The sequence below is a fragment of the Psammomys obesus genome, unplaced genomic scaffold (assembly GCF_907164565.1).
Source record: "Psammomys obesus unplaced genomic scaffold, mPsaObe1.curated_primary_1811, whole genome shotgun sequence".
Classification (NCBI taxonomy): domain Eukaryota; kingdom Metazoa; phylum Chordata; class Mammalia; order Rodentia; family Muridae; genus Psammomys; species Psammomys obesus.
Window position 1 is genome coordinate 10,070,123 of NW_026596117.1, and position 12,532 is coordinate 10,082,654.

At 40.9% G+C, this 12,532-nt stretch overlaps 1 protein-coding gene across 6 annotated transcripts in view; it reads left to right on the forward strand.

The window, feature by feature from the left end:
- Positions 1–12,532, forward strand: part of Aasdh (aminoadipate-semialdehyde dehydrogenase) — a 31,515-nt gene that overhangs the window by 10,713 nt on the left and 8,270 nt on the right. For 4 of the 6 annotated variants that reach the window (XM_055629202.1, XM_055629201.1, XM_055629204.1 and 1 more), the window contains 7 exons: positions 1,529–1,842; positions 4,079–4,271; positions 7,768–8,009; positions 8,444–8,550; positions 9,001–9,173; positions 9,713–9,905; positions 12,012–12,127. In XM_055629202.1, the coding sequence (XP_055485177.1) occupies positions 1,529–1,842; positions 4,079–4,271; positions 7,768–8,009; positions 8,444–8,550; positions 9,001–9,173; positions 9,713–9,905; positions 12,012–12,127 (1,338 nt within the window). Of the gene's footprint in view, positions 1–61; positions 108–1,528; positions 1,843–4,078; positions 4,272–7,767; positions 8,010–8,443; positions 8,551–9,000; positions 9,174–9,712; positions 9,906–12,011; positions 12,128–12,532 lie in introns of those variants that run through there. The other 2 variants (XM_055629205.1, XM_055629206.1) reach the window with 2 other exon arrangements.

Genomic DNA, 12,532 nt, shown 5'->3' on the forward strand with positions numbered 1-12,532 from the left:
CATGCTTTCTTTTGTTTTGTTTTTTGAGACTAGGTCTCACTATGTAGCTGTCCTGGAACAAAATATGTAGACAAGGCTGGCCTTGAACTTAAATGACAGGATTGGAGGTGTGTGCTGTCACACTTGGCATCCTTATTTTTCTTAAGTCATATTGAAAATTTTATGAAAGATGGTTAGGTGTGAGAATTAATTGTCAAGATGCTTTCTGAAGGCATACAGTAAGGGACTGGTTCATAAAGCCGCATAGGTAGTACCTTGCCTTGCCGTGATCTCCAAGAAGAAGCAATGAACAGTCATTCAGCGTCTACTGTATTTCCACTAGATCAATTATTCTTATCTAGGAATAGTTTGCCTCCTGGAAGGCACTGTGAAATGTCTGGAGATAGTTTTTTTTTTTTTTGAGGCAAGGTTTGTCTGTGTAGCCTTGGCTGTTCTGGAACTCACTCTGTAGACCAGGCTGGCCTTGAACTCACAGAGATTCACCTGCCTTTGCACTCCTAAGTGCTGGATATTTCTTATTGTCCTGATAAGACCCAGGTGCTATTGGCATCTAGTGGATGGTGCTAAAAGTCCTACAGTGTACAAGACAGGCTCCCACACAGAATTATGTGGCCCAAATGTCAGCAGAGTAGAGGCTGAGACTAGGTAGAAACAAGATGTTTGGGAGAATGTTGCTCTCCTCTTGTATGTATGCAATTCCTCTTACTTTGTGCACTGTTAAAAAAAAAAGAAGGGCCAGTCCTTTTGAGCCTCCCGCAGATCTGCAGACAGTATAGTGTTGTAGAACATAAAAATTGCTAGTAATGTTTATTATTAAAAGTCTAGAATTATTACAGTGGTTAATATTAACCCACTACCATATCAATAAAAGACACAGATACCTGTTGTATTGAAATAAACCTTATTTCACCTGAGGCTGGGCAGATATTACCCCTAATCTGCTTTGTTACCTCTCAGCCCCACACCCCATGCTATTTGCTTTAGTCATTCCTATCTGAGCTACTTCCCACCCAATCGCTCCATTAAATACTTGCTTATGCTTTACACCTGAGCTGCTTCTCTCCATTCCGATATTCAGAGTTCTTTATCCTGACCCACGTGACTTTTTACCTATCCCATGGTGACTCTGCTTCCTTCTTTCTCCTCTCCCTGTCTCTGATCCTTCTGTCCTCAAAGCCCATGAACCTTAGCTCCTCCTCTGACTTCTGCCCCACCCAGGTATATAGGCCTTTTATTTAGCCAATCAGGGATAATTTTTAAAAAGAAGGAGGGAAGGTGGGACTGGGAGGAGATGAGGGAGGGAGCTATAGCCAGATACAAAGTGAATGAATTGTAATTAATAATAATAAATATAATAATAATAAAGAAATAAGGACACTTAACTCTTGGATATGTTTCATTTCTCTTTGTCCCAGGATACATAGCCAGTACTCCCATCCCTGGTTAAGCCACGTTGAATGAGTAAATGGATATATTACATTCTCTGTAAAAGAATCCCTTTTAACATGTTCAATATCTTTTCTGACAGAAATTCAAATCCTCTTATGAAACGATTTTGAACTATGATACCGTTTCAGTGGAACATAAGGACCTGGTGCTTTTCAGACTGCATTGGGAAAATGGTGAGGTGAGCTGGATACTCAGTGATAGAAAAGATAAATACGAGATAAATGATAGAAAAGACAGCAGGAATTGTGGGAATAGCACTGAGGAGAAGGGACACATGGATGTGCGGCAAGAGCATTGCTTGGCTTATGTCCTACACACCTCAGGGACCACAGGAACACCGAAGATTGTCAGAGTGCCTCATGCATGCATACTGCCAAATGTCCAGCACTTCCGGTAAGTTCCAGCCTCTGAATTCTTCTTAGAGTTTTAAGTTGAATGTGTGGGATTCACCAGTAGTCTCAGCATATGAGAGGCAGAGGCAGAAAGATCACAAGTTTGAGACATTTGTGCTGTGGAGAGAGCCTCTGTCTTAAGAAAACAAAACAAAATAAATCTTGCATTTTAAAAAAGAATAAAATAATTTTAAGTATCTGTTTTTTTAAAATCTTGATCTAAATAGATAATCCTAATTAACTGTGCAGATTAAAAGCAGTAGTATAGACGAAACAAATCCATGCTCTAATCCCGTTCTGTTCCTCCTCCTCCTCATAGAAAAGAAAACTCCAAATACTAGGAAAAGGAAAGGCTGGGGTCTGTATTAAACATCACTGAGTGTATTTGACTTGTATCCTAGCATTCAGGAGATTGAGGCAGGAGGATTAATACTTCCTGCCCAGCCTGGGACACATAGTAAGGACCTGTCTCAAGACCTAAAAATGAGTGGTAGAGCGATGGTGCAGTGGTTAATGGTCTTGCATATTCATGCTGGTTGGAGTTTGGATCCCAGGACCCATAACAAGCTGGGCATCCCACAAATGCCTGTAACCCCAGTTCTGAGGAATCCCATGTTATTTTCTGGCCTCTAGCTTCTTCCCCTCATACACACAGGCTTTAGAAATAAAAATGAAAAATAAATCACACAGAAGAAAGCATCTACTGAAAGGAAACCAGAATATATGAGTGCATTGTGGCAAGGAACTGGCTCAAATAGCATGGCTGAGAAAATGTGGAGGCCGTGGGGTAGGCAGCCAGGAGAGACTCTAGCAGGCTGGAGCCCCATAGGCATGAGACTGTGCACAGCATCATCAGAAGCACAGTCATCTGGGTGGGGCGCTAACCTAGAGCCACAGCTCCTGCTGCTGCTTTGTAAAAATACATTTTATTTTAATTTGTCTGTAAGTATGTGTATATGTGTATATCTGCTTGTAGGTATGTTATGTGCATGTGGAGGCCAAAGACTTCAGTTCCCTGTGGAGCTGGAGTTAGATAGACTAAACAGCCTGACCTCTCAGTAGATACTGGTAGAAACAGTGGTATTCTCTGGACCATTTAGCTGTCTCTCCAGCCTGTTTGATTTTTCATTAAGGAAGAAATCCAGCCAGTTCAGGATGGATAAAACTGAGCTGGTTGCGGACTGGAACGTTCAGCTGAATAACTGACGAGAGTGTGTGTGCTTTACTGAGTGGCGCTGCCAGCCCTCAATTCTCTAATAAACGTTAGAGAATATTCCCTCTTCTCTATTCCCTTCCTCCTTATGGGAAGCATATAAAGCTGGTGGTGCACATCTGTAATTCTAGCTCTTGGAAGGCTGAAACAGAAGGATTGCTGTGAGTTTGAGGTCAGTCTGGGCTACATAGTACCAGGCCATCCAGAGTTACATAACAAGATAGTGTATCTGAAAACAAAGACAAAAAACTAAAACAACAAAAATAAAAACAAAAAAGAAAGAGTAATAGAAAGAATTCCGGGGGTTGTAGTTCATGCTGTCTAAAATGATGTGTCAGAAAATAGTCACAGATGACAGAGCCTGTCTGGCAAAAGAAAAAAAAAAGGTATTATTTAAAGGGCTTTCATCCGTCTGTCTGCCTGTCTGTCTGTCTGTCTGTCTGTCTGTCTATCTATCTATCTATCTATCTATCTATCTATCTATCTATCTATCTAAGTTTTTGAGGCAGGGACTCACTGTGTAGCTCTGGCTGTCCTGGAACTTACTGTGTAGACCGGGCTGGCCTCAAATTCACAGAGATCCACCCTTCCTCGGCCTCCCAAGTGCTGGGATTATAGGCGTGCACCGCCACACTTGGTCCAGCCTTTTATAAAGGGTTTCCAGCAGCAACAGCGCCATTTTGGATAATCTGAAGAATGAAGTCTGAAGCATCCAGAAAACTTTTCTCCTCACTGATGACCCTGCTACTGCACTTTTTCCTTCTCTTTTTTTGGATTTATCCATTTTTATTTCATGTGTATGAGTGTTTTCCTTGCATGTATGTCAGTGTTCCATGTGTCAGAAAAGGACACAGAACAAGAGTTTCCGTGGTGGTGAACCACCGTGTGGATGTTGGGAACTGAACATGGGTCTCTTACAAGAGCAAGAAGTGCTCTCTCCAGTCCCTACTCAGTGCTTCTTTAGGGTCTGTGCATACCCACGCTTAGGCCTTCCTCATAACAGCTATGCTCTGTTTGCCTTTAGGGTACTTTTTGGCATCACCCAAGAAGATGTTTTGTTTCTGGCTTCACCTCTGACCTTCGATCCATCTGTTGTGGAAATATTTGTTTCTCTGTCCAGTGGGGCCTGTCTGCTTATCGTACCAACTTCTGTCAAAGTGCTCCCATCAAAATTAGCTGAGGTTCTCTTTTCCCGCCACAGAGTGACTGTCCTACAGGTACACTTCAGTAGCAACAGAAATGTTTTCTTCTTCATCCTTCTAATGTTGCATGTTTCTGAGGATCCGTTATATGTCTGTAGTTCTTCCCAGTAGATTAATGACAGCGTAGTTAGCTCATCAGAGGCTACCACCTTGTTTTTAAAAATGAAAGACAAAGCATTTATTTATGCGTACCGTGTTGCATGTACTACAGTATTCAACTGGAGTAAGTAACTGGGAAAACATGACTTTGACTATGAGTGTGCTATTTGGGTATCTTCTATCATAACATTTAAGCATATTGTGTTTCCTACCAAAATCTAATAGAGTACCACTTTACAGATGAGCTTAGAAACAGGTGTGCTAGCATCTGCCTGCAATCCCGGTACTTAGGAGGTGGAGGCTTCCAGTAAGGAGCTCAAGATCAGCCTCTGCGGCATAGTGAGTTCAAGGCCAGCCTGAGCTATGTAGAATCCTGTCTTTAAAAAACAAATAACAACAAAAATGAAATTGGAGAGGTGGCCTAGTGTGTAAGAGCACTTTTTATGAAAGTACAAGGACATGAGATCAAGTCTCCAGCACCTACATGAAAGCCAGGCATGCCGCATAACCTGATCCCAGTGTTGGGGGCTGAGGCGGGGGGATCCTGGAAGCTCACTAACCAGCTAGCCTAGTTGAAATGGTAAGCTTCGGGTTCAGTGAGAGACAAAAACACAGGGTGGAGAGAGCTGGAAGAGGACGCTGGGTATCGCCCTCTAAACATACGCTGTGTATCCACGTACACTGGAGCGCATGTAGACATACACCACACAACATACCTTCCCAAGAGGTTTAAAAATTGCTCTTTAGAGAATCCACGCTCTCTCCCTAGGCCTTCACAAATCTATTCCTCCTTTCCTACTTACACAATTTGTGTCTTTTTTTCCCCTCTCATCAAGGCCGATTGTGCAGCCCAAATATTGGATTTATAAGTCTTCCACTGGCACACGGTCGACTTGCCAGGGCTACCCCCTTAGAAGAAAACTGACTCTGAGCAGCTGGCAGTTTAGCAGCTCCTTGCCGAGCGACAGGACATTTTGCCCAGCTTTCCTCCCCAGGCTGGGACTTGGTTTGGCTTGGACTTACATAGACTCTGTGCATGCCGTCATGTCAACTGAATCCATATGCCACTTTTACAGAGAACTCAGGATCAGTTTTTAGCACTGATATGGTAGCTCATAATTGTCTGTAACTCTAGTTCTAGAGGATCTGACTCCATCTTCAGACCTCTGAGGACGTTAGGCACACATGTGGTGCACACATACATATAAGGTGAAACCCACACATAAAATAAACAGAAGAGTATGTAGAACATAAGCTTTAAGATACTACATTATCTTAAAATACCAAAGAAGTGGGCTGGAACAATAGAGGATAACAACACTTCTTGCTCTTCCACAGGACTTTAGTTTGGTTCCCAGCACCCATAGGGTGGCTCACAACCATCCATAACTCCAGATGCTGAGTCCTAAGATGTTTCTGACATCCCAGGGCACCCACATATAGACATGAAGGCAGAACACGCATATGGATAAAATAATCTAAAATTTTTAAAGATACTGCGTTATAAATGGTTAAAGACACTGAAGCTGGCTGGGTGTACCAGCTCATGCCTTTAAGGTACTGGGGAGGCAGAGGCAGGTGGATCCATGTGAATTCCAGGCCCGCCTAGACTTAAGTAGTGAACAGCAAAAAACAAACAAAAAATACTGGAGATATGGGTCTAGAGAGATGGCTCAATACGTAAGAGCACTTGTTATGTTTCCAGGGGACCAGAGTTCAGGTCTCAGGCCCCTCATCAGGTGGTTCTGCCTCTAGGGAATATGACACCCTTTTGTGGCCTTGATGGGCACTTGCACATACATGCACATACCTACACGTCACACAAATATACACATAAATAAGTCTTTTAAAAATTCAAAGGAGCCCTGTGTGGTAGTGTAATTCCCAGCAACCACATGGTGACTCACAGCCGTCTGTAATGAGATCTGGTGCCCTTTTCTTGCCTGCAGGCACAAGTACAGGCAGAACACTGCATAAATAAATAAATAAATAAATAAATAAATAAATAAATAAATAAATAAATAAATAAGTAAGTAAGTAAGTAAGTAAGTAAATAAATAAATAAATAAATAAATGTATCTTAAAAAGAAAGATAAAGATGAGGCTTCTGCCACTTTTTGTTATTATTATTCTGGTGTGTCTCACCAGTACACTAAGGACAAAGGGAAGGGCAAAAGAAGAGGAAGAAAAGGAGGGAAAAAATGGAAGAGATGAAAAAGGAGGAGGTGGAGGTGGAATATATCTAGAAAACCAAGAAAGGCAGGGAGAAGAAGGCATTAGAACTAATAAACATTTAGCAAAATTGGAAGATACATACTTGATATAAAACCAACTGTAGTTGTATGTATGTACAACTACATGTGTTTAATATATGTGAAACTACATGTATGTACAACTACATGTGTTTTATTCATGTGTTTCCATATATGTATATTTCTACTAAGGAAATGCCCAAAGTAAAATTACGAAAATGTTTCTTTACAATAACATAGAAATTGGGCTGGAGAGATGGCTCAGAGGTTAAGAGCACTGGCTGCTCTTCCAAAGGTCCTGAGTTCAATTCCCAGCAACCACTTGGTGGCTCACAACCATGTATAATGAGATCTGGTGCCCTCTTCTGGCATGTAAACATATAGGGAGAACACTTATAAATAGAAAGTAAATAATACAAAAATTTTTTTAAAATAAAAAAATTAGCATAGAAATAATAAAATAAGAATAAGTTTAAAGAATAGCAAGACTGATCCACTGAAAACTCTAACATTGTTGATAGAAATTAAAGACCTACCTATGTACACAGGCATTTCACATGTATGTAGAAGTTCCAACATTGTCAAGAAAGCAGATCTTGCTGAGTCCACTTGTAAATTATGTTAAATGTACTCATTCAACCAAAATCCCAGTAAATGTAGAAATTTACAAGTTGATTTATATGGAAATGATAAAAACAGTCCTAATTTATACAAAGGCATACCACTTAGCAATAAAAAAGAAAGACTTTATATATATATATATATATTTATATATATATATATATATATATATATATAATAACATAAATGAATTGTGAAATATTTATTTAAGGTTTGAAAAATATTTCTGAATATTTATTTAGAGCTTGCCAATTGAAAATTATAGCCTTAGGGATGGAGAGAGGTCCCAGTGGTTAGAGAATTTCCTGCTCTCCCAGAGGACCAGAGTTTGGTTGACCAGAGCCTGTAACTCCAGTTCTAAGGCACCCAGTGTTCTCCTGGCTTCTGCAGGCACACATGCATAGAAACATACACTGAAGTAATAATAAATCTTTATACCACAGTCCTAAAGCCAAATGGGTGCCAAATGCAAAGTTTGAATTAATTACAGTGTTTACATGAGGAAGATGGAAAACTAAGTGATTTGAGTGTGTTTCCAGGCAACACCAACATTGCTGAGAAGATTTGGATCTGAGCTCATCAAGTCCACTGTCCTATCAACGCACACTTCCCTGAGAGTGCTAGCCCTTGGCGGGGAAGCCTTCCCCTCACTGACCATCCTCAAAAGCTGGCGAGGGAAAGACAACAGAACGCAAATATTCAATATTTATGGTATCACAGAAGTATCCAGTTGGGCAACTTTTTACAAGATCCCAGAGGAGACTCTTAATTCTACTGTGAAGTAAGGGCTTTAGTTTTACCCCCTGGAGGGGAGGAGAGGCGGGCTCTTTCTGAGACCTCAGCATTAATGCTGGGGTTCATGAGTTTTGGTTGGTGATGGCTGTTGAGGTTGTGGTCCCTGCATGGGAGGCCCACCCTCTGCCAGGAAGCTGTGCTCCTAGCCCTACTAATGGGTTTGTTAGGCGCCGTAGTGATAATTTTTAAAACAGTGTTTTGTCTGGTGTTTCAAGTTAAGAATCCAAAATCTTTCCTATAACTTGTGATGAGATCCTGCCAGACTCTTTTGTGACTGAAGTACACAGTACCCTTTCCGCCAAACCATTTCCTCGTGAGGTCTTTGAAGTGTTTTATTTGCTCTAGTGTGCTTTTAGTGTGCTAGGAAATCATCTGCTCAGATGTGAATTATAAACCTGCTCTGGGCTGTGTTTTTTGCAGACATGAACATACTGTGCAGCTGGGATCTCCACTACTGGGAACAGTGGTTGAAGTCAGAGACACAGCTGGCTCCCCGGTTCACGAAGGCACTGGCCAAGTATTTTTAGGTTGGCTTATATTTGTTGGTTGATTTTTCAAAAAGAAAAATCAGATTTTCTTTTAATTCATTTTATGATGTTTTTTTATGTAGAATGTACTTTTCAGTGATAAATTTTAATCTTTTCATAATCACAAGAAGTTTAGAGTTTACCTGATTCCACATGCAGTTTTTGAAAATTTAGAAACATAACTTGAAATGTTAGCATTTGTAGGCAGAACTATATCTAGCAGTATTCTAAGGATATGTTTTAATCATACTTATTTTTAGAAATAAATTTAATTTTATCTCTTCACTAACTCTCTAAAGTGATTGTGCCCAGTTTTACCAGGTAGCATTTAAATGTCACCTCATTTAGTATAAATAGTCAAGGTTTGAGTCTGAGTTACTGAGTGTTACAGTAACTGATGTTAAATTAGTTTTCCATGGATTTTATGACATTGGAGTTTGTCTTTGAAAGGTGGGAAGAACAGAGTCTGTTTTCTTGATGATGAAATAACAGTGCCCCTCGGCACCATGCGAGCCACAGGAGACTTTGTGACTGTGAAAGACGGAGAGATATTTTTCTTGGGAAGAAAGGACAGCCAGATCAAGCGTCACGGCAAACGTCTTAACATTGAGCTTGTACAACAGGTAGGGCCACCTAAGCATCTCCTTTTGTAGCCCAGGCTAGTCTGAAATTCCAGGTGTTCCTGCCTCCTGCTTCCCAGTGTTAGGATTACAGCTGTGAATTCCCAAGCCTGGTGTGAGGTGGCCATTTCTAAAATAAGGGGCTGGAGAGATGGCGCTGTGGTTGGCCATGCTTGCTGCTCTCGCACCTGCAGCTGACAGCTCCCAACCTTCTGTAAGTCCAGCTGCAGGGTCTCCAGCACCCTCTGGTTTCCTCCAGCACCTGCGCTCATGTGGTGCATAAACTCATACAGACACACATGCAGAAAAGGAAGTAACAGAAGTAACAAGTAAGATTTTGAGATCTTTGGAAGGATGTTGGTTTATTTGCTTTAGGATGTATTATTTTTAAAAGTGGTGACTGTTAAAGGATACCAATAGCAAATAGTTTTTTTAAACTCCCAGGTATTTTCTGGACTTTAGTTCAGCTGTACCGGTTTTAGAGCCTTCAGGAGCCTGTCTTAGTTGTCCCCATGAATAAGTGAGGGTAATCTCTCTTACAGGTGGTCGAAGAACTTCACCAGGTGGAATCCTGTGCAGTGACATGGTATAATCAGGAGAAATTGGTTCTCTTCGTCGTATCCAAAGTTGATTTAGTAAAGGATTACCTCTTTAAAGAATTGCAGAAACACCTCCCATCGCATGCCCTCCCTGATGACGTGGTGTTCATTGATACTCTACCATTTACATGCCATGGTAAAGTGACAAAGCAGATGTGTTCAGTGCTGGAGAACACCAGTGGTACTCAGATTAGTTTAATGGCCACCGAAGTACTAGTAAGTGATACTAGCAATAATTATGGTAGACGCTCTGTGAGTTAGCTTTGTGTAACTAAGTTCTCTTCAGAAACGCCCGTGAGCTGATGGTGTTATTCTGATGTGTAAGTTATAGATGGGCAATCTCTCCCCAGATCACTTTAGCTGAGTACTAACTACTTGGGCATTCCTGTGACAGTACCTGACAGGAAGAACTTAAGGGAGGAAAGATTTGGGCTCACAGCTTCATGGTGTATCTGTCTACCAAGGATGGGAAGGCTCGGTGAGCAGCTCAGATCATGTGGTGGTGGTCCAGGAAGCAGAGAAAAGGATGAGGACAGGCTCTGTCTGGCTGTCTTCTTTCCTCCCTATGCCCCAGCCTATATCTGGGATGGTCTTCCCTGCTTTGTTCATCCTCTGAATATCTCACAGACACACCCAGTGGTATTATTCAGCCTTTTAGGTGACTGTGAATCCAGTCAGGTTGGCCCTGAAGGTCAGCTATGACAGCTAGTTAGTGGCTGTATTTTCTAAGGGGTCAGCAGAGAAACAGAATGAATGTTTAGATAGATAGATAAAAACATTACAAGGAACTGACTGATAGGGCTCTAGAGGCTGAAGGGTCTCATACTATGACTGTGAGCAAGAGGACATCTTAAAAAGCTGGGGCTGTAATTCTGAGTTTGCAGCCTGAGAACCAGGGGGCCAGTGGTTTAAAGTCCATAGGCAGGGCATCTCCCAACACATACAGTGAGGATGAAATGTAGGTTCTGCTTTTTGTTCTGTTCAGGCCTCCAAGGGCTAGGCTGATCACCGCCCAGTTTGGAAAGATAGTCTCCTTTACTTTGTCCACTGATTGATATGCTAATCTTATCCTGAAATACCATTATAGATAAACCCAGAAACAGAGTTTAATCAGCATTAAACAGTGGGCCAACCCATAATGCACCACCACAGTGGTAGAGGTAAAATTCTTCTTAGTACTACTTAGCTTCAAATTATATACCTTTTTGGCAACAGGGTTTTGATATGAATTTCAGGGTGCCCTTGATTTCAGTATGTAGCCCAGGCTGCAAAACATACACTCTTAAAAATCAGACGTGGTGTTGTAAACCTGCAATCCCAACACTAGGGAGGCTGAGGCAGGAGCATTATAAAGCTTGATACCAACTTAAGCTACATAGTCAGACCCTGTTTTTAAAAAAAATTGTGGGACCAGAGAAATAGCTCAGCTGGTAAAAGTGGTTGCTGCACATGCCTAGTGGTTTGATAACTTGATGGGTGTGTACTGACTTACACACAGACACACATACATACACACACACACATATTTTTAAAGTATATTTTATATATGTATATGGGTGTGTACATAGTTACCCATGGCATTTTTTTTAACTCATACTTCAAAATATAGTAATTGCTCAGCTACTCATGTTTTTAAAAAATTTGAGATGTGTCGAGTCAGCATAGAAAATAATGGAATCCATTATTACGTTTTCTTTTCCTTTTTTTTTTTTTGTTTGTTTGTTTGTTTTTGATACAGGATTTCTCTGTATAGCCATGGCTGTCCTGGAACTCGATCTATAGACCAGGCTAGCCTCTGAGTAAACTCAGAGATTCCTTGCCTCTGCCTCCGGAGTGCTGGGATTAAAGGTGTGCACCCCATTATTATATTTTCATACAAGACACACTTCATTCTTGGACCTCACTCATGTTCTGTGCTCTGTCCCTCCCATTCAATTCCATGTCTTGAGATCTTTAACTTAGATAAATAGCATCTCTTTTCCTCTGTGTTATTCACTCTCGTCTTTGAAGCATTGGCCTTCATTATTGCTTATCTGTTCTATGATTTCTGAGCTTTACGGTGAAGAGTGTGACTAATAAACACAATGGCTCTGGGGCAAAATGGATTTATTTGTTTATTTTATGGGGTAGAGTCAAACCTAGGACATTGTATGTGCTGGACACATGCTCCACTATTAGCTACACTGTGCATGGTTAAAGTTCAGATGCTATTTTAATGTTTTTCATTTCTCTTCGTGTTAAGGTAAAATCGATGCTTCTGAGTTAAACAAGATATATGTAGACTACATAAACTCACAGCCTAGGAATAAGCTCCATGGAAAAGAGGAACTCTGGGAAAAATTACAGTATTTATGGAAGGTACAACTTCTTAAATACAAATTTATTTCTAGAACTCATTCGTTATGGGGAATTTCAGTACCCCTTAGTAAGGCAGTAAAAATATTTTAAGAATGTTGTTACTGCCCAGGTGGCAGTTAACATGCCTTCCTTAATCCAGTCTGTCCATCAGAAAGGTTAGAGTGTTCAATGTCTCACAAACTCTTTGAAAGTGGGGTCATTTAAAGGGTGCCAGTGTCTACTTAACATGCCTTTCCACTGGGAGAGCCAATGCTAAAGCCATGCTCTACCGAGTGGGCTAGCCTTTACACTTTGGGTTTTGCCATTAGTTCTGAGAAAGTTGCAGTAGCTGTGTGTTTTTGCCCAAGGCATTTTTTTTTTAAGATTTATTTATTTATTATGTACACAATATTCTGCCTGCATGTA